Here is a 26722-nt window from a genome sequence, read left to right on the forward strand (position 1 = left end):
TACGGCATTCACCTGCTGAGCACAAAGTCAGGAGTTTAATTCCTAGCAGTGGCAGCTGTATTTTGTTGGGGGTAAAATGCATAAGTGTTTGTGTATAATTAGATTGAGATCTAAGCGTAAAAAAAAGAAACAGGAGATGAAAATTAACTCGGAGCTCTCCGCAATAGTATCCCTCATAACCAACAGTATTGCTCCAGGTTGTAGAACCTGTCAAATGTCAGCTTCTGCGCCACAATCGAAACCAAAAACCCTACATTGGACCTTCCTTGATTCCAAGTGTATCGACTAACCTTAAGCTCATAACGCCAACATATGGAAACCGACTTTTTCTCACACAGTGTGTCGTATGTGTTGAACAAGATTAAGTCATATAAAAAAAAGCTTATAATAGTGATGAGGATAAAAGGAGCAGAAAAAGGGCCTGGGACAGTGAGAAATATGGACGCAGCCACTTGGTGTTTTTAGGATATAATGGCATCTTCCGTAGTCTCTACTCACAAAGCAGCATGCGCATAACATGCTCCTCTGCCACCAGCTGTTTCTGTTAAAATCGATGATAGTCACTTTGTGGTACTATTAAAGCACCCTCCTTTGAGTTATTCTGTGTGTGTTTTTTCTCTCTTGCATCGACACCTTACTCATTCTTGAACGCAATAGTTTAGTGTACTTTGTTTACTTAACAAGCTGCTGTCCTCAAAGAGGCTTCAAAAACAAACGTGAAGTTGAAGCAGACTGAAAGATTAAGTATTCCGGAGTAAGGTGACTGCTTTGGCGTGCCAGAAATCACCAGAATGTAAAGAATGGTGGCAACACCACTCTCTGTATCTGTAACCAGATTCCTTTATTGATGCGAAAAATGTCCCATTGAGCGAAAAATGTGGCACAGCATCTGTAGCAACAAAACAGCATCACTCGTGACACTAGCTCTTGCTTGCTGGCTCCAGCCTCGATGGAGCACAGCAGGCAAAACGGAACACCTGCTGCTGCAATAGCATGCCAGGTGTCATGTGAGGGGAGAGGGCAGCTCCGTGACGACACATCAACAGTGCTCTTCAGCGGAGCGGATATGGCACCACGACACCGCAGGGTGTCGCATCGATGCCCCAATGTTGGCCGCTGCTTCTTCTTTGGTCTCTTGTCGCGCAGGACATTGGTGGAATGCGGCATTCTTGATTTCTCGGCAGTATGGCCCAAATCATTCCGGTCTACAGCCAGCATGCTAACATAAAAACTACAAAAAAAAAGTTACCTGCAGCAGAACCCTAAAACATTACCTGCAGCGCAAAGCTCGAAGCACCACTCGGCAACATTTAATTGGGCAATAATTCTTCTGCATTCACAACTCATAAGAAGTGCTTAGGTGTCCTCGGGTTTTCAGTATGTACTATCGTGCTGAAATATAGTGCAGTTGGGAATAAATGGTATAGAGAACACCTGATTCAATATAATTATGTAATATAATTATGTTGTCAGGTAATATCGCAATTTTAATTTATTAATTATATGTGAAATCGTGTGACAGCGGATAAACAGTTGCTAAATGTGCTTGAGCACCAAGCCTAAGTGACTGCGAATGAAGCACATCAGTGTCACTATCCCATTAAATATGGAATAGAAAGTGTGTTTGTTTTCTCATGTTCATACTTAATTCCTGCATGATGCTATGCACTTTGTCAGAAATATGCAGCACACGAAATTCGCGGTAGAGATTGGCTCCGGGCTATCTGATGCTTCTTCCATTGCATCCCTAGAGCCTCAAGACTTCAGAGAGCATGAAGGATTGTTGCCCTTTCTTTAAATGGATTTGAAGTTCAGAGGCTGTAGTAGAAGGGGTGTAATATAAACAGCTGCAAGTCAATTATGGTTTACAAGTGGGTTAATCGGTAGTCAGTTGCAGTGGATGACGTAGAGTGCAGGAATGGTTTAGCAAACCTGTGTCAACCATTCTTGTGCTGTGGATGCCATCACAACTTTGATCACACTGAGTGTGGATAGTGTGTTGCTGATGAACATTCCACGTGCTGCCAGCAACTACTGGCCTCACTTGCTTCACGTAATTGCAGAATGATGACAAGCAACTCGTTCCAAACATCCTTTTCTCCAAATGTAGCTGCTGCTGATTTGCCAGAGGATGTAGGACAGGTCACAGTAAACCTAGCTGTTGGGTCGCTTGGCGCACGTCCATTCACATATGTCTACGTGCATGTTCTACCATACCGGCAGCATAAATTTCAATGTGAACAAGCTGAAAATGACTGCATTTATAACAGCTGAATTCAAGTTTCGAAAAATACAACTAAACTACACGATGCTATTGCATGTTGTAGTACTCTCATGCAATTACATATAATGGGCATTCTGATCCATCTTTACCTGTTCGCATTTCAGTTTATGGTGATGCATAATTACACATAACATTAGCTACTACTACAGTACTTCAGACATGGTCCAAGTATGGCATTAGCATAATGCTTGCAAGTGAGGAAGACCAAATTTGGCCCTTGTTTAGGTTTTTCTCAATCATCCTGTCACCTCTCTAGGTTCAGTAGATGCAAATAGAATTGTAGAACAATTCAGCAGTCTAGCCTAAACCTTTGTCTAGCATTTATCGTTTGTCCCTAATGTCTCTTTAAACAATGAAGAAAATAAAAGAAATACCTCACATTGTTGTTGAACACTGGAAAGTGTCATCTCCCATTGCTGATGTGTTGATTTGAGGCTGTTGCATTTCAGGTGCTCATGAGATGTTGAGTATGTTGATGCGGTGTGCAGCAGCACTTCATTCCACTTTTTTATTATTTTTTCTGGTGTGACAAGTGCGTGTTGGCAATTCACGGCTTGCTGCCCAGCAGAGCACCACAGACACCACTGCTGTACTCCAGATAAATCTTCATCCTCCTGAAATTTATTTACTGCCCCTTTTTGCTAGTTTTGCTGCATTGATTTTCATTTCCTGGTTTGTTTGCTTGGCGTGTTGCCTTTTCTCTTTGGTGTGCTCAGTGCCCTCATTCTTATTATTTCCCCTCATTTTATTCTTTCTTTTTTTCCTGCTCTTTGCATGTGTATGTTGCTTTCATGTTGCACGTGTCCTGTGGCTGAAAAAGCCAACCTACAAGCTTTGTGTGCTCAGCTGCTCTCACCGCTTTTCTTCCGTTCTTCCTTCTCTCTGATGATCCATTACTTCAGTGTACTTGTCTTCATCATTCTCTTTTATTCTGGTCACTACATTGGCTGCCTGTCAGACTTGACTGCCTTTTTTCTTTTTGGTCTCGAGGTTAGAGCGCCTCTTCTGCAACGACAACACGCTAGTGCATGTCCGGGGCTTTCTTTCCTCTTCTGTTCATCACTGCTTCGTTTCTGGACACTTGGTGAGAGGTGTGTGGTGTTCTTCTGGTTGACCAAGACCGTGCGCTTTTTGTTGTTGGTTCCATGCTTTAGATGGCTTTCACAGACACCGTCATTCTGTCCCAGGGCAATTGAGCTCCTATCTGAGGATTTGCAGTGTTGCTGACCTCCCTAAGGTCTTTGGTAAGTGATCACCCCGTGTCTCTTGCTTGTTTGTTGCATGGTTTTCATGACACATTTTTAACTTTCCGCTTTAAGTGAAGCTGGTTGCGTGCATGCCTGTTTCTTGCACCACCCCTTTTATTCATCTATTTAACTAAATATGCCAAATTTTTGTTCCTTTTACGTAGCAGCACCTTATGTGCAGCACTTGAAAATGTGAGGACTGTTGTGCACTGTGTTTCTGCTTGAACCTGAAATTTGTGCTGCTCTAATATTGAACCCTTTAGTGATAAAATGAGTAGTCTACCTCTTGAAGCTGTCAAAGAGTTATGCAGATAGGCTAAGTAGCCACTGGGTACCAGGACCTAGGTCATCACAATGAAATGCACAAAAGAATAAAAATTGGTGTGAACTTGCTCGCCAGTCCCTCAAGTAATGATAGCTTATCAGTATCCTTAAAAACTGTCTTTTGCCAGTACTGTGGAGTATGTGGCTCATGAAGTCGGAAGGTAATGAAAAAAAGACTTGAAGAGGAGCAGAGAACTGTGCATTTACTCATGGGAAAGAAATGATGGGCATATGTTAAGAAGAAAGAGGAAGATGGAAATAGGGATCGTAGATGAAATATGGTTGTGTGACAATATAGTTGAAATTTTGGAAAAGAAGTGGGATTAGACAGGTTATGTAAAGCAAAGCTAAATGCTGGTCTATAATAGCAACAGAATGGGAGCTATGGGAAAATAAAGACAGGTTTGGTGGAGGTAGGTCAAGATGTGGGAAGTTACTTTTGGAGATACTGCAAAACCTAGGTAATTGGATACCCTGCGGCAGCCTTAAAGTACACTGCTGATGGCGATATCAATAGCACCCTTGCACAATTTTAGTTTTTTGCCCCCAACTACCCTAATGCATGCATTATATAGCAGTGTTTCAGTACCACACACTTCACATGCTGCATGAATGCTTGTCTAATTGCCATAGCTGACAAAAGTTTCCTTGCCATGTGCTGTCTCCCATTGTCCAAACCATTTACATGAAAGTTTGGAAAAAATTCTTGTCTCAACTCATTCTAGGTTCATCTGGGAGCCTGTTTAGTACGGCAGTGATCAGTGGTTCTTCCAGCGCTCCAGACTTGAAAAATCTTTTTCCTACTGCTGTTGCTGGTGAGGACATTGTCACATAACCGTCCATTGTGAAAATACAAATATGGTGAAACTTGGCAGTGTTTCCGAGTTGGCTTTGTCTTGAGGTACATTTTTATTTTCTATCTGCAAGGAGAATTATGAACTCAAGTTTTGGATGTAATGTTAGCTTTGGCTTGGTGTCATTGGCAGTGTTTGTACAGCAAAAACATGCGTGCAGTATGGGCTGCCACTCTTATCTAAATAAGCTGACAGAAGTTGCTGCTAGTTTGCCCATTTCAATGGCAAAACACCAGTATTTGTCGCTTGCAACTTATGTCAACATATAAGCCGGGAGTCTTGAACAGGCAGCCTTTGTACAGCCCACGTTAGCCCCCTTGGGATAAGTGACTGAAGCATTATTCCACAAACTAGCTCACTCTCATGTAATAATGGTTACAAGAGGTTTGTTGTGCAGAAATATTAAGTATGCATCACTACTAAGAGCAGGACAGGTAAGTGAACTTATCTCTAACTGCCCCCCTCCCCAAGTCGGAAAATCTCCCGGATTTTGTTTCTCGAAACTTGGCAGGTATCAGTAGGGGGTAAGGGGAGGTGGCATGCATTGATTTAGGTGCTCATGGAATGTCGAAAGGGCTATCTACAGAACTGCCAGTATCTGTGCAGATCAATTTTGAAACTCCTGCTATTAATTAACCATTTTTGCTTGGCTACATGCACACTGCCATGTTGAAGGTGCTGTATATAAAAGTTCCTTTTTACTGCTTTCAGCAGCACCACTAAGTTAACACATTTATGCTGGGTCATGCATGCCCTTACAACAGATACACATTTTTATTTGCAAAGTGACCAAAAAAATTGCACGCTTGCAGTGCAAACGCACCATAGAATTGCCTAGCAGCGAAAGATTGCATTGTCCTTCACTTCTTTTAAAGCTAAATTGCCCAAGAATATAGGGTTGAAGAGGCCAGTAAAGATGATTCATGCATAGCTTATGGAAGTAGTGCAGAATTCATCGAGCTTGTTTTGTTTAAATGTTGTGTTATCAATCCAGAGGTAAATGCGAATGTTGTTAGCTTCCCCAAGGCCTTATGTTTTAAGTGCAGGCTGGTTTAGTCTGCAGAGTAGATTAGAGGCAGCTGGAATATTGGTGGTGCAAAGGATGGGAAAACACACTGCTAACGAAACATTACATGACATTATAGCTTCGCTTATTGTATAAAACTGTTTAGTTCGTTAAATGCTTGCTGTCATGTACCACAGATAGTAATGGCCGCAACAAGGTGCAGTAAAAGGTCAAAAAAGCAAGCTTGGCTGTAATAACTGCCACCATCTTTTTCCAGATGTGACGCTCACAACACCCATCAATGTTAATATTTTCAATATGCTTTTACAGCAAAGTTGTATATGGCTAGCCGATTCATCCATTCGTCTGTCGCCTGTCGTTGAAAACTCTTCTGCTGCAGCCCCATGCCCATGTGCATAAAGAAAAAAGAAGAAAGAGAGGCCCACGATTGGCTGCACCAGTAGTAGTGTCATTGCTTGCCATCACAGCCAAGCATGCACACAGCAGTTTCTCTCTGGCTTCGAGATGGGTAGGCCACTTGTCATATGTATTCCTGAGGAGCAGGCAGCTTTTTATCAGCAACACGGCGAGCAGAATCTGTGTTATTTATAGTGTATACTCATGGCAGTTTGTGACGGTTCTTGCATCACCAATTTGCCAATGGTAGTTCCCACTGTTTCTGACAGTGCACTTGTCGCCGATAAGTTCCAGTCTAAGCTCACCAATTGGGAACGAGCTTGTCTACACTGTGCTGATGCTGCAGCCTGGGCACAAGAACAGGCTCCTGCAGCCGAGCGCAAGCAGCTACTGCATACCGAGGACCTGGCAGCCTACTGAGTCTAAATTTAATGAACCGCCGGGATTAACACTGGGGCCACACATTTCAGCTCTGCTGGTTAACCATCTGTACGGAGTGCTTGGGCGGTGATTTTTTCATTGGTGACGCTCAACAGGCATCATTGGTAATGTGATGTGGTTTGCATGCACATCGCAGATGGCATAGTGAGCGTGCCATCAATCCGGCCCTTGGAAACGCTGCACAACGCGCTGTCCCTGCATCAGTTGGACCAGTTTCTGGGCAAGGTGACTAGTGCAACGTACAGGCTGCTCCTGAGCTCTGTTCCCAAGGTGCCCATTCCCGGATCCACATATAGCAACAGCCAGTTCTCGGCACTTCCTGTTGCATCACCTTCAAGCAGTAAGCAAGCCTTTTTCTCCTTGCATTGATAGGGCGAGCATAAGTTGTTGGTAGCTTGATACAAGTGTTAGTAAAGCAAGCCTACTATACTTTGCTCCAAAGTACTTTATGTATGGAAGGAAGATGTAGGCTATGTGTCATGTAATTCAACATAAAGTTAAGTCTCATGTTTTTATATAGCAAGATGTGACGTAATTATTGCATGAAAGGCATTGCATATCTGAACCTATTTACCATCAAACAAGTGGAGTGACAAGCAATATTTCCGCGACCAGTGGCCACATCACATTGCTTTACACTCGTGACCAAAACTTAGTACCAGTCCAATGGTTTTTCTCTGATACTGGTATGTTGCACACTGGAAGCACACGTTTGCAAATAATGGGCAGTTTGACGTAACCTTACGTTCACAAATTGTTGTAATATTCGTATATGGAGTACATAGTTAATATTTCATAGAATGTGTTGCTTGCAGATGAAAAATAACTGCACGGCAAAGCACACCAAGGATTCTGTGACTGCACTACTTGCACAGCATCTACAGTGTCGCCTGCTAAGTATGAAACAGAAATACTTAAGTTATACCGCAGGCAAACAGATACGTTCAGTGGTTTTTCACTTGCTCATAGTGCAGGACCTTTTCACATTGCATGTCACTGCACAGTTTTGCACTACGTTGTTGCCAGCCTTTGATCTCCCTTGGGCAATAATTGTGAGTGAAGTTTGAAAACCAGGAGTGTGCAAGCTGCTATATGAAAGCAAGTTTCAGGGGATCCTGGGGTGTTTTCAGGTATGATATGGAGTGGGCCACCATCGTTCGTGTCTAGCAGTGGGCCATCAACGCCAACGTCGTCGAACCTAGACATCTGGATGAAATTGCGCCAGATGAATGAGAACGAGTCCAGTGCAGCTGAGTCATCAGGCACGACTAGCAGAAATAGTTACAGCACGCCACCTTCACCGCACGACCCACGGTACTACAATAACAGTCTCTGAATCCCTCCCTTCCCTCTTTCTCTCACCGTACAGTGGTTGACACGGCCCTGTAAATAATCACGGGGGAAAAAAAAAGTCCTATTTTTTGTAAATGCAGGATTGCTATAATGTACCATAAGTGCTGCCTCGACCCACTGAAAGCACCTTTCTTCTCATTTGATTGTTTCATTCAGTTTGATGAATAAATAGTTGTACAGAAGCAGTACTTTACCTTGCGTTGTTGTTGGTTTATTTTTTTTTTCTTCCAGTATGGCCTGTGTGAAAATTCACCAGACTGCCACATAGAGGTCTGCAGAACATGTCCTGGCTGTCTCTTCTACCTTTTTAATGACAGGGCCATTGTAACAAGTCTCTGAGCACCTAATCATCGGTCACTGTGCCTGTGACTTGAAAAAACAACTTCCAAACATCTGAGGGCATCATGGCTGAGAGCACAGTACATCCTTCTGCTGTATACAGAGGGCTTTTACCGAAACACACATACTTCGCTTCATCACAGAATTTAAATTATGCATATCCAATGCACATTTTGAAATGTTTGTAAAGCAACACTTTCTTGAAATGGTTAATGAAATGCTGTAAACTTGCCGGTTTCATTCTTACGTCTTTGCCCTAATGGAAAGTGGCATGCACGAATGTGCTCTTGTGCACTGTTGCTAGGCAATGTGACAACTCTTATGTTGCCTTGTATTTCATCATTTCGTCTTAAATTTACCGCCCACTTCTAGGCAGTCCCCATAGTACTATAGTGTCATAGTGTGGAAATCACCATTATAATGATGCAGTGATCATTTTAAAGAGCTAGTTGGCATTGGAACAATGATAGTTCATGTGTGATTGTGGCCTAATGGTTAGAGCATTGGTTTGCTGTGCTGGGGGATCGAGGTTCAATGCCAGCATCAAGTATAGACTTTTTATTATTGTTGTTATGTATAAGCTACTTGGTGAACTGCAGTAGCACCCAGCCAGCAGCCACAGTCAGGAGTTGAGGGGAGAGGGGAGGTGCAAAAAAACCTTCACTTTAAAATACGCTTGCTTTGCCCACAGGGCTCCTTTTGCCACCGTGGACATGCCTGCATTCGTGCTATTGGATGTGCACTGATATATTTGTGAATGTTTTCTGGGCATACTTGTTTGGTCACAGCATCGTAGTCACAGCATTCAAATAAGTTAAAACATAACTCGTTGCATTCTTCAAAGCTGTGTATCATATCATTTGTTCCAAACATTAAACATCATAACATCTACAGAGACATAGCACAGTTGAGCCCACATGTAACGGCCCCACTTAAGACGAACTTTCCCTTAAAATGAACGAGAGCCATGCAACCGTCAAAATATACATTATTTTAATGGCATAAAATCCCACGTATAACAAACATCTTGGAGCCCTGCCGATTGGTTACAGCGAATGGATGGTGTAAACCCACAGCCGTGATGTGAAATAACAACGACCTCCGACCCCTTTGCATGCGTGGTTCGTTTTCCCAAGCCTCCTCGGAGGCAAACCATCCTTTTCAGGCCTCTCCCCTCTCCCTGCCGTTATGCGCTGCCCACACGTTGGCGTGTGGCTTCCAATGTTGTCCTCTCCCCTGTCCTCTCAACTCCGCTCCCCTCTCCTCTTTCTTTCTTGCACTCCTTCACTGTCTTGGCGTGCGTGCTATGGCACCAGTGCTATGGCATGCACGCTATGGCACCGTGAAGCAGGCCTCTCCACACTAGCCTCCAAGCTTCCTCACTTCATTCTAGTGGGCCCCGAGTTGTAATTCAGGATGGCGGACGGGAATGCCGTGCCAGTAGCAGTCACGAAACGAAAAGCACGGAACATGGCAACAATGCAAGAAGTTTTGAAGGAAGTGTATCAAGGTGCTTAAAACTGCAAGATGGTACAGAACTACAACGTGTCTAAATCAACCATCTCAACAATTCTAAAGAACAAGGAAAAGACCACCAGTTTTGCTGTTGACTCAATGAACAGAAAGAGCCTCCAGAAGGCCACCTATGCGGACATAGAGGACACACTGCTTAAAGCTACATGGAGGAGGGCATGTGTAACACAGACAAACCTGTGTTACTTTATCAGAGGCTGCCGGACAAGACGCATGCCGTTAAAGGAGACTCGTGTGCTGGCGGCAAGCACAGTAAAGTGCACGTTACAGTACTTCTGTACACTAATATGAATGGCAGCAACCAGCATGTGCCCTTTGTAATCGGAAAAATCAATGAAGCTGCATTGGTTTCGGAGCTGTGTGCCTGTGTGCTACAGGCACAATACTAAAGCATGGATGACGCTTAATTTATTCGTAGACTGGCTGGGCAAGTTTGACCGCAACATGCAGAAGCAAGGAAGGCATGTACTGCTCGTTCTGTACAACTGCTGAGCGCACAAAGTGCGAACTTCTCTAACGGTGGTTGCTCTACTTTTCCTGCCACTTAATACCAGTTCGAAAGTGCGTCTGCTTAATTTGGGCATAATACACACATTTAAGGCATCATATAAGTGCCGCATTGTGGAGCGCTTGCTCATCACTGTTGACTGCCCGGCCACCAACTTGCCGCTTTGAGTTTCACTGTATTCAGCCGTTGAGATGGCAAAGGTGCCTGGGCATAGGCTGCCACCTCTGTCACCTGGGCAGAGGTGACAGCCGCTTGCATGCGGAACTGTTTCCACAAGGCCAGTTTCATCGATGCAGTGTCTGATGTCAAGCCCGATGCTTCCGAAGATGATCAGCCCGGCAGCGATTTGTGGCAGCGCGTCGTCGACTCCGACATGGGGGGCTACGACACTGGTTGGGATTACTTTATTTGTGCTGATGAAGACGCTGATATTGCGGAACCGTGCATGGATGAAGGCATCGCTTGCCAAGTGTGCGCAGAGAGTGACGCAGAGGAATTGAATGACGATGAAACTTTGGAGCCAGCACTCATCAGCGTACCTGTAGCAATGGGCTACATAGAGAACCTCAGGCAACTTGTCTGTGCCAAGGGCCTCGGCGAAGAGCACACTTCTGCTGTAAATAAACTGGAGACCGCCTTCATCGAATCTGCACTGCCGAAATAGATGAGCATCACAAACTTCTTTGCAAATAAATAAATTTTGTGTTTTGACTGGCAACTTTCTTTCTGTTTCTTTTTGAGCTATCGTCCCTTACTAAGAACTTCGGTGTATGACGAACAGATGCCGCGTAACGCTCAGGTTCTCTATAAGCAGGCTCAGCTGTATCCGCTTGAAATGTAGCGCCACATCTGCTGTATCTCCAGATTACATCAGCGCCTGCGCCATCTCCAACATTACAACTCATTCACATCAGACAGTGGAGACAGTTGCAGTTTTCTGCTGCGGAGCCACAATTAAAAGAAGTATGTCGAACCTCGATACAGTCGACATTCGTTAATACAACCTTGACAGGACCAGCAAAATTGATCAAATTATCTGGCAGGTCAAATTAAACAAGGTGCAGAAAAAATGCCAAAACACACTGCTGATCCATTTGGCCGCATTTTCTCCCGTTCTTAAATGCCTCTGAATAAAATGCACACCCACTTTCTATATGTTCAAAGTTGAAAACTAACATAAAAATGACTTTAAGGCTCCTAAACAACGCAGCAATCTAGCGTGCACCCGATTTTTTAGCAAGAGAAACGGGCAACAATGTAATGTGTTGCAAAATGGCGGCTAAATGAGAGAAGAAGGGAAACAGTGGGGCCTGATTTTTGTTAATCATCAACACATAAAGCCAAGAGACAATGAAGCCAAGGAAAGCATAGGGGAAATCACTCAGATTAGCTGTGGTTAAAATTGAAATGTAGAAAATAATGAAGAAAAGGGAAATGGAAGTGGACGAAAAGATAACTTGCCGTTGGTGGGGGCTTCACCCACAACGTTCTCATTATGCATGCATTGCACCACCACTATAAAAAAGCAACTTTCTCCAATAGCAAATTACTGACAAAACCAAGCTCAGTGGGCTACTTATAAAGGAGTTGCATCAGCTTATTTATCCGTATTTTAAAAATTCTCATCCTTTAATGCTACCCGTCCTGCCATGCTAAAAATAAAGGGCTCCTGCAACACCATAAGATATAGTGACTTGCAAACAAAATTCCCTAGTACGCAATCCAGTGATCCTTTACAATGTCATTTGTGTGCCACTGTTCTAAAAGAATGCCTTGATCTAGTCATATTTAGTCAACACCAAGTTACGTACTGCCCTCCTTACCACTTGGCAACTTTTTCCCAATAGATCCTATTATTTTTTACTCTCTTGACATTAAGAAAGTAATTGCTAACCTAAACCTTAGCTTGTTCTGTGGAATAAATGATACCAAAACCTTATTTCTTAAAAGCACAAGCGAATATGCCTCGATCATATTAGAGCATATTTTTTCAGTCATATCAATCTGCTTCTTTGCCGGATGATTGGAGAACTGGCAAGGTTGTACGAATTCACAAATCTAGTGAAACTGAACCCATTTAATTCCGGGCCAATTTCTCTTACTTCAGTACCTTGCAAAGCAATGGAACATGTAATTTTTTTTCACATCTGTCCGACTTTCTTGATGATAAGTGCTTTTCTTTTTTTCTAGTTTTCAACAAGGGTTCTGAAAATCTTTCTCCTGTGATGCTCAGTTACTAACATTCACTCAAGATTTGCATGTATGTCTTGACCGTGAATTTCTCGTTGACTGCGTATTTCTTGAATTTTCTAGTCTTTGACAATCTTAATCATTACTCTTGCACAAACTAATTGTCTTTAACATTGCCACGACAATAATCAACTAGATTCATGCATTCCTATGATCTCACATCCACTTTGTTAGGACCAAGAAATATACATCCAATATGGCCCCAGTTGAATCGGCTATTCTCCAAGGGTTGGCTGTTGGTCCTTTTTTAGTTTTTATTACACATAATTTAATTACCTGACAACATTTCCTCACAAGTTTATTTACAGATTGCATTTATTTGCATTATTTATTGCAAAATAACTAACTCTTCTGATGTTGTTGCCTTCAGGCTGACTTAAATTATATTACAAATGGCATCTCACCTGACAGATGGAACTGAATGTTAACGAATGAAAAGCTTTGCGGATATACTAGCACAGCTTGCCCAACCTATGTACTGAATGATTTTCCACTGCAGTCTGTACCATTACCCCATTACACCTTTGCATCCACATAGCTAACAACTTCTCTTGGAAGTAACACAACATGTAGTACTGTATGTTGGACTTTCATTAAAATCTTTACCTCACTCCAATTTCATTGAAACTACTGCTATACATGACGTACATCTGTCTACAACTTGAATGTGCTTTTGTGTGAAACCCTCATCAGGCCACATTAATAGACAAACTTTAAGCTTTACAGAATAGCTCCACTCGCCTGGTGTCAAATTACAGAACTGAAAGTGTCGCACAAACGAAGGAACCTCTTGGTGTTCCATTATCTTCATTCCAAACAATCGCTCCTTTCCCATTTCCACAAGATATACTATAAATATTTGAAAGATGCTCAAGTTTTGGCTTTTAAGAGTAAAACACGATAGCATTTAAAGATCCCCAACTGCTTTTTACGCTTCCCGGCAACTGCAGCTTATGTAACCGTAGTGTTTACCGCGAAATGCTGGTTTACCGCGAACGCTATGCATGAAGGCGAGCTTTCTGGTAGAAACGCGGCCTCTTCCATGAGCCAATCTCCTGTTATTGCTTCACACTTTTAATATTTCAGTCTGAGAAGATTTAGCATTATGATATGTGCCACTGTGTCTTTCTTTTCTTTTTTTGCACTACATTTGTTTGTGGCCTGTCATTCTCAAAGTTGCGAGGAATAACTTTGTAAAGAATGACAGACAAGTTATGAGCAACTTAGGTGATAGAACAGTGGTTGGGTATGCGTGGTTCAAAATTCCTTTTTGCCAAACAATGCTGGACGCCAACGCTGGATTTTCTGCGACACGGGCCCCTTAAAGCTATAGCGTTAATACATAGCTCTTTGCTCCACGTGGATTCACCCAGTAACATTTCTTTCAGCACATCAAGACCGCCAGCATAAGATCAACATCTCCCCCCCCCCCCCCCCCCCCCGATATAACACTTTCATGTGTTCAGTCATCTTTTTCCACACACATCCAATGAACGGAAGTCTACCCACATCCATAATTAACATTCAAGACTCTCTTTTAAAAAAATATGTTGAATAACATTGTGCAACACTGTAATTCTGCCTTTGTAAAAGATCATTTTATTGTTTTGTAATGCCTGTTTATTTTTTCACCGTGTTTTGTGTCATCTTTGCGCATTTTGAATTTCTGAAATTGCTTCTAAATATGCATTCTTGGTCATGTGCTATATTTTTTCTCCACCCCTCCCTTGTATAATGTACTCGCATGTATCTTGAGAGTACTAAAAATAAGCGGATAAATGAATTGTGTACAGCGACAGCTACCAATCCGTCCACTATCTTAGGTATTTACTCAGGACCATGGCAGGCGGAGGACCCCTTTTCGCCCATTGACGTCCCAAACACATGAACTTTGCAGAGCAGGCTCACAGCTGGAAATAACATTGTATGCTATCTAATGACATCAAGGTTGCCAGATCTGAGTCTTTTACTATGCATGAACGAGAGAAGGGAAACCAAAGGACTCGGATTTTTGTTGGTTATGACCACATAAAACCAACAGACAATGAAGCCAAGGAAAGCATAGGGGAAACTGTTTGAAACCTAAATGTAGAAAATAATGAAGGGAAAAGAAAGTGGACAAAATAACTTGCCGCTGTGGGAGCCGAACCCACACCCACTGCATTATGCGCGCTGTGCACTACCAATTGTGCTACAGCATTCATTCATAGTGAGGCTCTTGAATTGGTCAGTCTTGATGTCATTGGATATCGTGCATACGAGGATTTATTTAGTTTCGCGATGCCATCGGGCAAAAGAAGGGTGTCCCACACCTGCTTACCATAGCCCCTAGTGGCACTCCCAGGGCTAGATCTAGCAAACATACTACCCAAGACAGTAGACGGATTGATGGCCGTTGCCGTAGCACAATTGTTTGTCATGTACTCAATGGCATCACAGCGAGTACACAAAAGGGTTGGACAGGGCTTGTACAGAACATGTGATTGAAAATTCAAGGGCAGTTCAATGATGCCAATATTCGAGGGGGAAACAAACCTTATTCATGCATACACAGTGAAAAGTAGTGAAACGTCCTTTTTAGCTGCTGAGTTGGACACATGCTTCAAGCTCTTCAGATCACTTTTCTACATCAATTTTCCTATTGTATTGATGTCAATCGCCATCTGACACGGTGATTAGCACTGTCAGATTTCACCTATATACTTTGTTGATGCTGAATGGCTGAAACTTATTGTTCACTAGGCATTTTTAGAGCCTGGGGCATCAAAATTGAGCCACGATGGCTGCGGCAGAAACCAAGTAGCAGAAAGAACAAAATGGTGGGAGTACTTGGCCACTTGATCCGTGTTTACCCAGCTCCAAGATGGCAACAGTGATTTAACAAGCCCATTGGAACAGTCTTTAAAGTAAATAATCTGGATTGTTTCCCTATAAACAGTGTCCATGGCATAGCCTCTTTGCAGAGTTTCTAGCTTTGAATGTTCGATGTTGCCTTCAACCGCAGTCTTCAAGGAATTCAAGAAGCACATTTATTTTCAAGGCGTTTTAACGGCCCTTCAATCTTTTTTTCTAAACTCCAAGGATTTTAAGGCATACAAACCTTGGTCGGTTCAATGTACACAGATCAGTGTCAAGTGTCCAAGAGCCACCACTTGTAGAACTGGCACAGTTTTGCATAACAAAGATGCCATACAGGCAGCATTAAAAAAAATTATAAAAAAGAAGAGCAAGGGTTGAATTTTCTGGTTTTATTATTGCACCTTAGACAAACACTTGTGCATGTCATGGTGTCTGCTAGCAAAGGCAGTTCAGTCTCCAACGTTGTAGCCAAGAACAGCACCGGCTGTGGCCAAGACTCCCTTTGCAACGACGGGAATGCCTGCAGCACCCCAGCTTTGGCAAAGAGCAAACAGGCTGCCCTTTGCAACGAAGCCACCCATGGTGGCCTGTGCAGCAGCAGCCATTGAGCCGGCAGTAACACCGGCGGCACCAAAGCCGATGGCACCCAATGCAACAGGTGCAGCAACGAGGGCACCCGCTGCTCCAACTGCACAGAAAAGTACAATGATGGAAAAGATGGCATCACATTGGTGGTGCAATACCAGCAGTTCAAGAACATGTATCCTGACCTGCAGCACTATAGAACAATGTTTCCTGTGCCTATAGCACTAAGCCTGCTGTACTAAGTATGCCTTAAAGGGGCACTAAAAGAAAAATTAGTTAAGCTGTATTAGTAAATTTCACGTCTGCAATTCCAGCAAAGCCACTTATTATGAGAGGAGGCTTGATAAGCAAGATGCAAAATGAAAGACTGGTGGCAACGCTGCCTTTGTACCAGCTCGTACTCATCGTGACATCATGGGTTCCGATGTATTTGCTGCAGCCTGGTAAATTCTTTGTATTACAAGGTGGGACTAAACTGCACTGCAAAGGAGCCAAGGACTGAACGTGGCAAAAATCAAGAATGTATACCGTGCCACACAGACCTAAATATGAGAACATACTTTAAAACCTGCAAGACTGCACTGACACAATCGCACTGGGACTCTGCAATGAAATTTTTAAGAAAACTGAACTTTAGTAGCTTTCGTGGTCTCTTCTATTAATCAAACTCTTACGGCAATAATGGAATCAATATTTTGAAAGTGTACTTTTTTTAAATGCGCCGTAACTACCATTTTATTATGAGGCATGCTGTAGCGAGGGGCTCCAAATTAATTTTGTCCACATGGGGTTCTTTAACATGTACCCAATGCACAGTACACGAGCATTTTTCAGTTCTGTCCACATCGGAATATGGCCACAGTGCCTGGGATTGAAATTGTGATTTGAGTTCAGCAGTGCAATACCATGGCCACTGGTCTACCACAGCATATTATAGATTACTTTATCAGTTTAAAAAAGTTTGGGGCTTCTCTTTGATGTCCCTTTAAGCAAAGCATTACTGCTTCAAGCATATTTAACTGCAACATACTGCACAGCATGCCCACAACGCTCTGCCTACTGAACATCACCGTGGTGTGCAGTTCAAATATGATTTTCAATGTTCACGTAGATGCCAGTACTTCCAATTTTGGCAACTAAGACGTGCAAAACGTCGTTGTCCTTTGAGAGCCACAGTGCGCTCAAGCCAGCGGACTCGTCGCAGCAACCTGCAGTGGCTACGATATCTAGGTTACGAAGCAGACCGCAGCTACAAGATACTGTAGTAACTGTAGTGCATATGCGCACTACAGTCGTGCACTACTTTGTGCATGACGAAGCTCGAGTGCGCGTTCGCACTCACATGCTCCAGTCTGATCGTGCTATGTGGTGCGGACCAGCTTTGTCCCGCACCAGCTTGGCCCGCCGGACAGTAGCCACATGCAACTTGCCATATTGAAGTGCTATCGATAGCTCAATATGAAGTGAAGTCTGCCAAGGCGTCTGACCAGAAGCAGCCAGGAGTGAGTTCACGCTGGCAAACGTGCGTATGGTCTGACCTTAAGTTTTGCATGGTTTGAGGCTAGTCGAGTGTTCAAAGCTAGTTGAAATTGGCAGGACCCGACTGCTACGACACCGATAAACAGTGTGGCCAAAGTTTAGTTCCTCCGTAGGCGGCCGCGGTCGAGCCTGAGCAGACGATAGTCGGCTTCTTCTGGAAGTACATAATTATTATCGAAATTCGAGTGCGGATTTTTGCTTACTTCAGCCTGGTTATCAAACTGTATCAATCAATATACATAGTAACAGTAGGAAGAAGCGCACTGATGCAAATCCCCTGATTGGCCAATAGCAGCTGCTTATGAAAATCTGCTATATTGCTAAATAAAGCATCCAGGAAAAAATGAGAAAGGCTTCTGTTGAAAAGAGAGCATTTGAGAAAAAGTGACTTTGCGCTGCACTTGCGAGCTCCACGTACCACGCATGACTGCAAAATTTGGCTGAGATGTTCACAGTAGCCTGTGTTATCTGTGGACTATGTTTTTTTGATCAAGCCAGAAGTGTGGTTCAGGACCCCTTTAACACAAGGGTGGAAGTTTAGGTACATAGGTGTTCCATAACAGACACTAAAGGAGCAAGAACTGGACAGAACAAAGGTACGTATGCACAAAAGTACTGCTTCCAACAGTTTATTCTTCTGACCTTGTGACTACATTAAGTTTGATAGGTTGTCCCTTTTTCGATTTTCTTGTACTGCACACTGTATTGACATGTTTAGATTATGCTCGTGTCTGTGGGGTATAAAGTAAAAACAAGGTTGCAAGAATGAACTGTTCGAAGTGTTCTAGCTTTTTGTTTGTTTATGTGTGTGTGAGAGTGTATGTGTGTAGGCGTGCACTTTTCTATTTTTCTGTCCAGTTCATGCATCTTTAGTTGTTTCTTTTAAAGTTCCTCTTGTAAGCAAGGTTTCCGACTAATCAGTTAACGCTAGGGGTCCTTTTTGTGGTAAAAGGTTAATTATTAGAAGAAATGACAGTCGAAGTTTCACTGAATTTCGTGCCCCCACCCCAGCACAGGTATTACAGTGATGTCACAAATTCCTAAGTAATTTTTCATATTTGGGCCGTTGTGGCTCAGTAAACATTCTTTGGACTTGTTAAGTTTTGTAATTGCTTTTTTTATAGAAGACTATATAGACCAACTTTACCAATAGATAATTAACTAGGCCCAAGCAAACGCCATCAGAATCCATGACCTCACAGATATCTGGTGCAAGAACTTCAACGTGATGTTGCCACTTGTATTGTTTTTGCATCTTTTCTAGATTACCAAGCCTCTTCTCAGTGTAACCATGGCTTTTTTTGTATTGTAGCAAGATAATTCACCAGCATAGATCATTATTTAATTCTTTAGTGTCCTTTTAAAAGTGGTGTGCAACTGATAGTGGAAGTTCAATACAGACTCGTAATTGCTCAGTGGTTATGACATTTTGCTGCCGAGCATGAGGCCGCAGTTTTTCTAGCTGTTGCAACGTCAACGAGGGTGAAATGCAAGAATCTTCCTGTGCGTAAACGTGGGTGTGCGTTGTATATATATATATAAGTACCTGAAATGTATTTTATTCTGCTTTGGCTTAATGAATGCTTTGGTTACCAGATTCGGAACTAGGCTCCTCGAAAAAACATCTTTTAAATATTTGTACTAGATATTTGAAAATCCACCCACTTATAGAGCATTACGAGCAGATTTCAAATATGACATTAGTTTCTGTGTAACCACTATATTTATTGAGTTATGTCCTACACGATGGCAAAATAGAGCAATTTTCTGGGCACTTTATTGTGTAATAAATTTTCACAAAAAACTGTGCTGTAGCTTATTTAGCTCTTTGTAGACCGTTAAGTGCCGATATCTATACACAAAGCATCTACAATTATTGCAACTGTGAAAAAAGATGAGGACACTTCAGCCAATTTTTTTCCTAATCACATGAAAATAACTTTGTACATCTATCATTGTCTTATACTAATGAAATTTGGCATACTTAATCTTGAAGATATGTACAGTGCTGATAGCTACATAAACTTGCAATGTCTCCTAGCATTAGTTGCAAAACTAAAAGGTTATATTTTAGGGAATCGAGAAAAAAAATAGGTCAAATGCTCTAATCTTCTTGCATAGTTCCAGTAATTGTACATGCTGTTTGGCTAGATATTGGCACTTTGTGATCTATAAAGAGCTAAACAAGCTACAGCACGATGTTCTTTGTGAAAATGTTGTACATAAATAAGTGCCCACAAAGAAAACTATATTTTGCCATAGGGCATCACATAACTTAAGAATTGCAACGGCAACACAAAATGTAATGGCATATTTGAAATCTGCTAGAAAACTGAGTAATTGTCTGAATTTTGAAACCTCTAGTACAAGTATCAAAAAAGTTGTTTCCAGGAGCATCTCCCCTTAACTGACTTGGCACACAGGAGGGCTTCCCTCCTCCTCCCAAGACCTTCAGAAAGAAAATTTACTAAAGGCACTGCCCTTCACGAGTTACAGTACACAAAAAGCTTGAGAAAATGCAGCAGGTTGTGGAGTTCAGTGGCTGCATTATTGAAATGCAATGTGAATTTTCATATAGCCTCCTATATAGTCTGTGCCTGCCAGAGGATCAGAAGAACAATGGGAAGCCACCAACGCTGGAATTATGGTTATGGTGCCACATGCATAGTGTCGTTGCTCAAGCAAGTAAGCCACGACTTTTACACATTCAACTTGTAGTGCAGCGAAAGCTATGGGACATGCTAAAACACCAGCACATGCGCCATAGACACTGCCAAGTATGCAACTGAATGTAGTTTCGTAGCATGTGATGGAGTTGTACATTGGGAAAGCGATGGGAGTCTGCTGTTGCCGCACGATGGTTGCGTCCTTCTCTGGATCAGTATGCGGCATGGTGGGAGGCACCAAAGATGCCCCCCCCCCCCTTCTTTTAATACATAAAAGAAAGTTGTTAAATAAAAGCTCCCAACTCTGCATCATGCAAGAACCTTCGCATTTCGCCAAGGTTGCGGGATCTTTCCCCACCTGCGGCAAGTTGTTTTTTCATCCACTTTCATTTCCATTAACTAGTCGTTTATTTCATTTATTAAGCACAAGTAATTTCCCCTATGGTGTCCTTGGGGTCAGTGTTTTTTGGCTTATTATGACACAACTAATAAAAAGTGGGCCCCTCGGTTAACCCCATTTCTTCTCGTTTATTACATAATGAGGGTCTCGAATCCGGCAATATTGATGCCTTCAGGTAGCATGTGTGGGGTTATTGACCTGTTGCCTTCACCCAAAAAGATCACATTCTCGTAATGCCTGCAGTGTGAAAGGATGTTCCACATCCGCCGCCAAGATCCGTGAATGGTGGCGCTGGTTAACACTCCCAGGGGCGCGATCGGAGATATTTTGTTCGATACGCATTCTGTTCAGTTGCTGCAACGTCACAAAGTTGCAGTATGCAAAATTTGTGACAGCGGGGCGGAGAGAGTAGCCAATCAGGAAGCGGTCACCTCCCCGGAAGTTTACCTCCGTCGTTTGTCATCTGCTTGCAAACAGTATACTACAAAGCCAAATGTTTCTCGTCTTCCAATTGAATGAAATCTTTGTCTAAAATAATGTATTTTTTCTTCTCAAGCCCAAACACGTTTTCAAATAGCAGTACGTGTGACTACTGCAATTTATAACTATTAGGTTCTTTGCGTCGTCCCTAGGTGGTGTCGCGCACAGCGAGAAGGAAAAAGCAAAAAAAAAAAACGACGGGAAGAGTGGCGCACTTTTCAAGAGGCAGCGACAACATCCCAGTGGCTCGCTGGCACCGATGATGTTGTCGATTTCTCTGTGCAACCAACGAATTATTTGTTTCGAGAAAGAAAAACGACGCCGGAATTCACTTCAACGAACGCGCCGAACAACTATCTCCGATCGCACCCCAGGTTTCTATTAGGAAGCATATATACCCAAGAAAGTGGATGGGGAAACGGTGCCGCAGCAGCTCAATTGGTAGAGCATCGCACCCGAAATGCGAAGGTTGTGGGATCACCCTCCCCACCTGCAGCAAGTTGTTTTATCATCCACTTTCATTTCCATTAACTTATTGTTTCTTTATTTCCCTTATTAAGCACAGGTAATTTCCCCTATGGTTTCCTTGGGGTCAGTGTTTTTTGGCTTATTATGACACAACTAATAAAAAGTGGGCCCCTCGGTTAACCCCATTTCTTCTCGTTTACGATGACATCAAGGTGCTCTTGTCTGCATCACTGCTTTACACGGCATGTGAGCTCCAATGGGGCATGAAAAAAACCGAAGCCCTAACGCTCTTTTCATTTAGATATAAGCCAATGGCAAGAATACATCCATCTATTTCACAAGTGCAGTGTGATTTCTGCCAATATGGTGTGGTAAGCATTCCCATTTTGTAAATAGTATACATGTACACTGCTTCTGATGTGGTTTCAACATTTTGGTACTTGCTGCTAAAATAAAATAGAAAAGATGTGCGGTAGCAATGTGTGAAATATTACTGGTTTGCTTCTAGCTGCTTTTCAATATTGTTTACTGTTGCCTACAACAACCACCAACACAGAGCACAGATAACTTCCTTTCTTTGCTGCTGCATTGCACCATTGGTGCATGACAATGTGCCGGCAAGAAGCGCAATTACCCTACCCAAATTATTATGACTCGTCCTATGTAAGTGACTCTTCCACTGACGACGGCAGTTTTGTGGCGATCCAGCAGGCACAGAAGTGCGTATAGGAGACTACCCTCTTCGTCCCCACAGTACCTAATTGGGTGAATTGCTCTTACTGCTTTTTGGGATTAGATCAGCTGCAATTACGTAAAATATGCACCCCGCATTTAAAGTCTGAAGCATGCTGAACAGTTTGAAAGTGGTGTAGAAACATTTATGCAGTGAGTATTTGTGAAAATAGCCACCAATCAGTCTAGGCCATTGTGTCGTCACAAACGAGAAAAGGCAAATGTCAAGTACCTCCCCAATTACTGCAAGTTGACACAAAACTAAACGACGCAGCATCAACAAGCCAACATATCAAGCTGTGTTAGATCTTCATATATTCTTTTCGCCAATAAAAAAGGTTATTATGACAAGAGTCATGAGGAGATGGTTACTTTCTCCATATACATGGAGGTGATTCCTCCATCATCTAACTGGAGTATTCAAACAAAAGAATGGTGTTTTCCTATTCATAACACCAATCGCTAATAAGAACAGGCTTTAAAAGTTACTATGCCCTTGAGCAGACTTCGGTTCTCAGGAGGATATAGAACTTCACACTAATGATTCCTTCAGGAATCTGCAGCCCAGGATTTAGTTACTTGTCATACCAATTTGACTAGTAAAGCTCAAATAACGGTTTGCGAGAGAAAAAAGAAAAAAAAGTGAAAGGGTGCTAGTACATACTGATGGCACCTCCTACAGCAAGAATGCTTCCAGTGTCAGCCATTTTTCACAGCTGCAAAAGAAAGAGAAAGATAAGTTATAAACTGATCAATAACCAGGTGAGGTTGAGCTACAAAGGTTTCAAGAAATTTGAAAAATTTTTAAATGCGAACTGTGTGCCATGGTATAAATTTTACGAACAACTCTGACAATGGCTGTGAACTGACACAGTTGACTTCACAAGTTGTAAACAGGGTACAAAAAATGTGTTTAGTACAATGCATGCAAACTTGCAAAGCAACAATATAGCCGAGCAAGTCCCATCTATAAACTGCTTCCATGTAAATTTTTAGCTACCATTTTTCTACACATGGTATTTTGTGCCGACATGAAGAATATGTACAACGAGGGCGAAAACGCCAATAACAACTGCTGCAGTGCCTTCGATACATCTACGTGGCATTAGAAATCAAGGTTTGCAACAAAGGCACCTGCAGATGTCAAAAATACGACAATGCGGAAAAAAGAAAAAGAAAGTCGTGCAGGTCAAGTTAAAACACAAAAGGCTTGCTTCCATGTATGTAGAGTGTAGAACTGTCTGCTTAGGATAGACTACACTAACTAAAAAGCTGTGCACTCACACAAGCCAAATTTCCGCTCCATGCTTACTTTTGCCTGCAAATATACTTGGCAACACAGCCAATGAGCAGACATAAAAGAGATATCGCACCACGATAAGCACAAGCACTTGGAAACACAGACAATGAGCAGGCATGAAAGAGGCTATCGCTCCAAGATAAGCCCAAGCACTGTGATAACATTCAAAGCTTTTTGCAAGCAGTTTTAATGGGAAGGTCTCAATACGCTTATTTCAACACAACTTTCCTTTGACCAAAAAAAAATAAAAATAATACGACCTGCCAGCAAAAAGAGAGCCGAGATTGGCAAAGTTAGGAAAAAAACTGACAATTGTTCTTTAAAGAGGAGCAGGGGAGGGCCTAAAGGATTTTCTTCCCTGGCGCATGACGATGATATTAATCTATTGCGATTTATGAATGTGGAAGGGTGAAGTCAACAAACTGCTTGTATTTCACTGTAAAGAGGCCGGTCGCAGTCGTAACGAGTCATAAAAAAGTGGTGGTTATGGGCCTTCTCTCCATCTCCTCCACCTCGCAATGGTTCTTCGATCATGATCATATATTTGTGCATGAATCCTTCCCACACAAAGCTAAGCGACCAGTTTTAATGTCCAAAAAAGTTATAAGTCGAGTTTTTAGCCTCCTTTAGCCAGAATGTTTGTCAGCTTAAAAAAATGCATTCTCGAGTTTGAAACATAGGTTACAACATACAAAATGAATTTAACACCATTTGCTGCCTACCTCTTAATGAAATTAGTGGGTTCGATACAAAAAACAAATGCAGATCCAATACAATGTTGGAATCTAAGTAAGCTTTTTTTGAGCTAGAAATGTAATAGCCGTGGTGGATGACACGCACCAGGTCTTGTCGACTGCACTTGTTAGCTCTTTTAAGACTGAACTGTGCATATAGCATGCAAAATGCCTTTCTATCAGCACATTTTTCCACTGTACAACCTCTGCATTGGGGCAGGCTGACCGTATCAAATCTTATATGATGGCCAGAGATTACAGCAATTTTTGCACCTGAATACATGCACTATTGCGACTTCGGGATGGAGGACCAAAGACAAACTCTTGGAGCAGACGAAGAGAAAATGAAAAACTTTATACATTACGCACAGATATAGCAGAATGTAGCGCACAGGTAGCGGCCTGAGCACACCAGACCGACGGGGCAGCTGGTAGCGACTCTCTCCTCACAATGGGCCAGACAATAAACACCTTTAGATAGAGCACTATCAAGGTTATATATTGCTTTAAATTATACATGTAAAGTGATTTTTTTTTCTTTCTTCAGCACCCTTGAGGGCAAACGTTTATATGTGTTATCTGTGGAGGAACGTATATTGTACAGTACAGATAAAGTTAGTGACTTGATTGCACTATGTGGCCTCGGTATGAAACAAGTGGAGAAGTCAATATATCGGATGTTTCACTTTTCGACTATACAAAACATTTAAAAATTGCCCGTGGCGAATAATCCTCAAACTGGATCGCTCAAAGAGGCAGATATTACTTGTACAATAAATCAAAATGCATAATTGACAAATTATCACAATTTCGCTAAATGGTAACTATTTGCTTTGCGGCACATATAGTAAGGTTTCCTAATTGTAGCTGGTGGGTCAGCAAGGCATATCCACTACTCGGGTACAATATGAGCTGCGCAGTGAAATTTAGGTACAAATGTGGTGTTGTTCCACTTACTTTATTCCACTTACTTTACTTCTTAGAATGCACTCCAATTGGATACGTCTTGCGAACTCGCCGTCTACAGTTCGTAAATTGCAATTTGTGCCGGCAATCGCGAATAAATTTATTGATATTCGTCGACAGTGCGTATCGACTTCACCGTTCAAGTCTGCCTGTTCAAATTATTCGGTTCAAGGAGTAAAATTGTGCTGCAATGCAACAGGCAATTTTTTAAAAACTCTATAGGCTACAGGTGCCACGTACCCCGTAACAATGTTTTTATGCCTGTATGCAGAATTTTTCAACTCTTGGCCACTAAGCGTTTTTTTTTTATTTGATGTGGCAAAGAAATTTACATAACACCTGATTACGTGTGCACAGCTCGGGTTACCGTGGGTGTTTTATACCGGTGGCACTTTCGATCGCGATAGAGCCCGATCCGGACCGAAATTTTCGGCTGCGATTCAGACTGAGCCGAGTCAATCTCGACTGAGAAATTCGATACCGATCGGGCTCGATTGCGAGCAAACGAGCCCCGTGCGACACCTTTATTAGACCTGAATATAACTACTACTTACTAGACATCCTGTCCATATGGCCATTCCTCTTTCAGTTGTTTTTTTGCGTGTGGGCCATGCAGAAATGCAAAACGCCGCTTAATATAGATGCATGTAGAATGGCCCAAGGGTCCTAATGTGCGTTTTTTATCAAGCATGAAACCGATAAAAGCATAGTTTCGTCTATCGGGCCACTGTTCCGTCTATAGTTTCGGATCCAAGCGGGTGTTGCGTGTCGGCGCATTGCCTCAGGACGACCTAGAAAAAATGCGGGTTTGGAAGGGGGGAAGCTACACAGACAGTACTACCTTTTGTTCGTAGGTTGAACTGGTCGGGTTGAAGGCAGCGCAGACTTGCAGTTTCCACAGCAAAATGTTGGGCCCTCCGGCCTACCTTGCGGCAACCAACTAACTGGGAAGCGTCACCGATGCCAACTGAGTCGAGTTGCCGCACCAAGCGGTTGAACTGAACCACACTTTCGTTTTCGTTTTCGGACGCGCGCGGTTTGAACGCTGGCTAGTACGCGTTATGTCGGCTGCGTTGATCGGCGCGGAAATTCGTTTTGTTTCTCCTTCAGTACCGCGCGCTCTCTTGCTGCGCGCGGTACTGACTCTTTACTCTTTAGGTGAGGATACTCGCGAGAAATGATCGACCAGGTAAGTTAGCAACGGCGCGCGCCCGTCGGTCCGGTGACCGCAGCGGATATCTATCGGCAGGGCGACGCAACTTCAAGACAGAAAAGGTTTTATCTACCGTTGGTATGGCAACCGACGTTTTGCGTTAAATTCAGTGACACACGGGCGCTCTTTCTGCGGCGTCACCTCGGTTACCGGGATCGCGTGATAGACGCCTTTCTTTCTCCGCCAGTGACCTATGCCGCTATTTTGTAGCGATGCCTTATGCC

General features: G+C 42.7%; 2 protein-coding genes across 27 annotated transcripts in view; one reads left to right on the forward strand and one right to left on the reverse strand.

The window, feature by feature from the left end:
* The window catches only part of l(1)G0196 (inositol hexakisphosphate and diphosphoinositol-pentakisphosphate kinase), a 73808-nt gene extending 65694 nt beyond the window's left edge, over positions 1-8114 (forward strand). For 17 of the 26 annotated variants that reach the window (XM_065449289.1, XM_065449287.1, XM_065449265.1 and 14 more), the window contains 5 exons: positions 3280-3375; positions 3472-3528; positions 4581-4670; positions 6710-6913; positions 7683-8114. In XM_065449289.1, the coding sequence (XP_065305361.1) occupies positions 3280-3375; positions 3472-3528; positions 4581-4670; positions 6710-6913; positions 7683-7909 (674 nt within the window). In that variant the 3' untranslated portion in view covers positions 7910-8114. Of the gene's footprint in view, positions 1-3279; positions 3376-3438; positions 3529-4580; positions 4671-6709; positions 6914-7682 lie in introns of all 26 variants that reach the window. The other 9 variants (XM_065449275.1, XM_065449282.1, XM_065449280.1 and 6 more) reach the window with 5 other exon arrangements.
* Positions 8115-15782: 7668 nt separating this feature from the next.
* LOC135916057 (interferon alpha-inducible protein 27-like protein 2A) lies at positions 15783-26281 on the reverse strand. Its single transcript, XM_065449302.1, has 3 exons — positions 26127-26281; positions 22950-23001; positions 15783-16103 (listed from the first exon to the last, which is right to left on the reverse strand). Exons 2-3 carry the CDS (start codon positions 22990-22992, stop codon positions 15865-15867), a joined length of 282 nt encoding a protein of 93 aa, XP_065305374.1. The 5' UTR covers positions 22993-23001; positions 26127-26281; the 3' UTR covers positions 15783-15864.
* Positions 26282-26722: the final 441 nt, after the last annotated feature.

The sequence above is a fragment of the Dermacentor albipictus genome, chromosome 4 (genome assembly GCF_038994185.2).
Source record: "Dermacentor albipictus isolate Rhodes 1998 colony chromosome 4, USDA_Dalb.pri_finalv2, whole genome shotgun sequence".
Lineage (NCBI taxonomy): Eukaryota > Metazoa > Arthropoda > Arachnida > Ixodida > Ixodidae > Dermacentor > Dermacentor albipictus.

Coding starts and splice junctions, on each gene's coding strand:
- LOC135916057 (XM_065449302.1), bottom strand. CDS start 22,992: ATGGCTGACACTGGAAGCATTCTTGCTGTAGGAGGTGCCATCA. Junction 16,104..22,949: donor TGCTGTAGGAGGTGCCATCA/GTATGTACTAGC, acceptor TTTTCTGTGCAG/TTGGAGCAGCGGGTGCCCTC.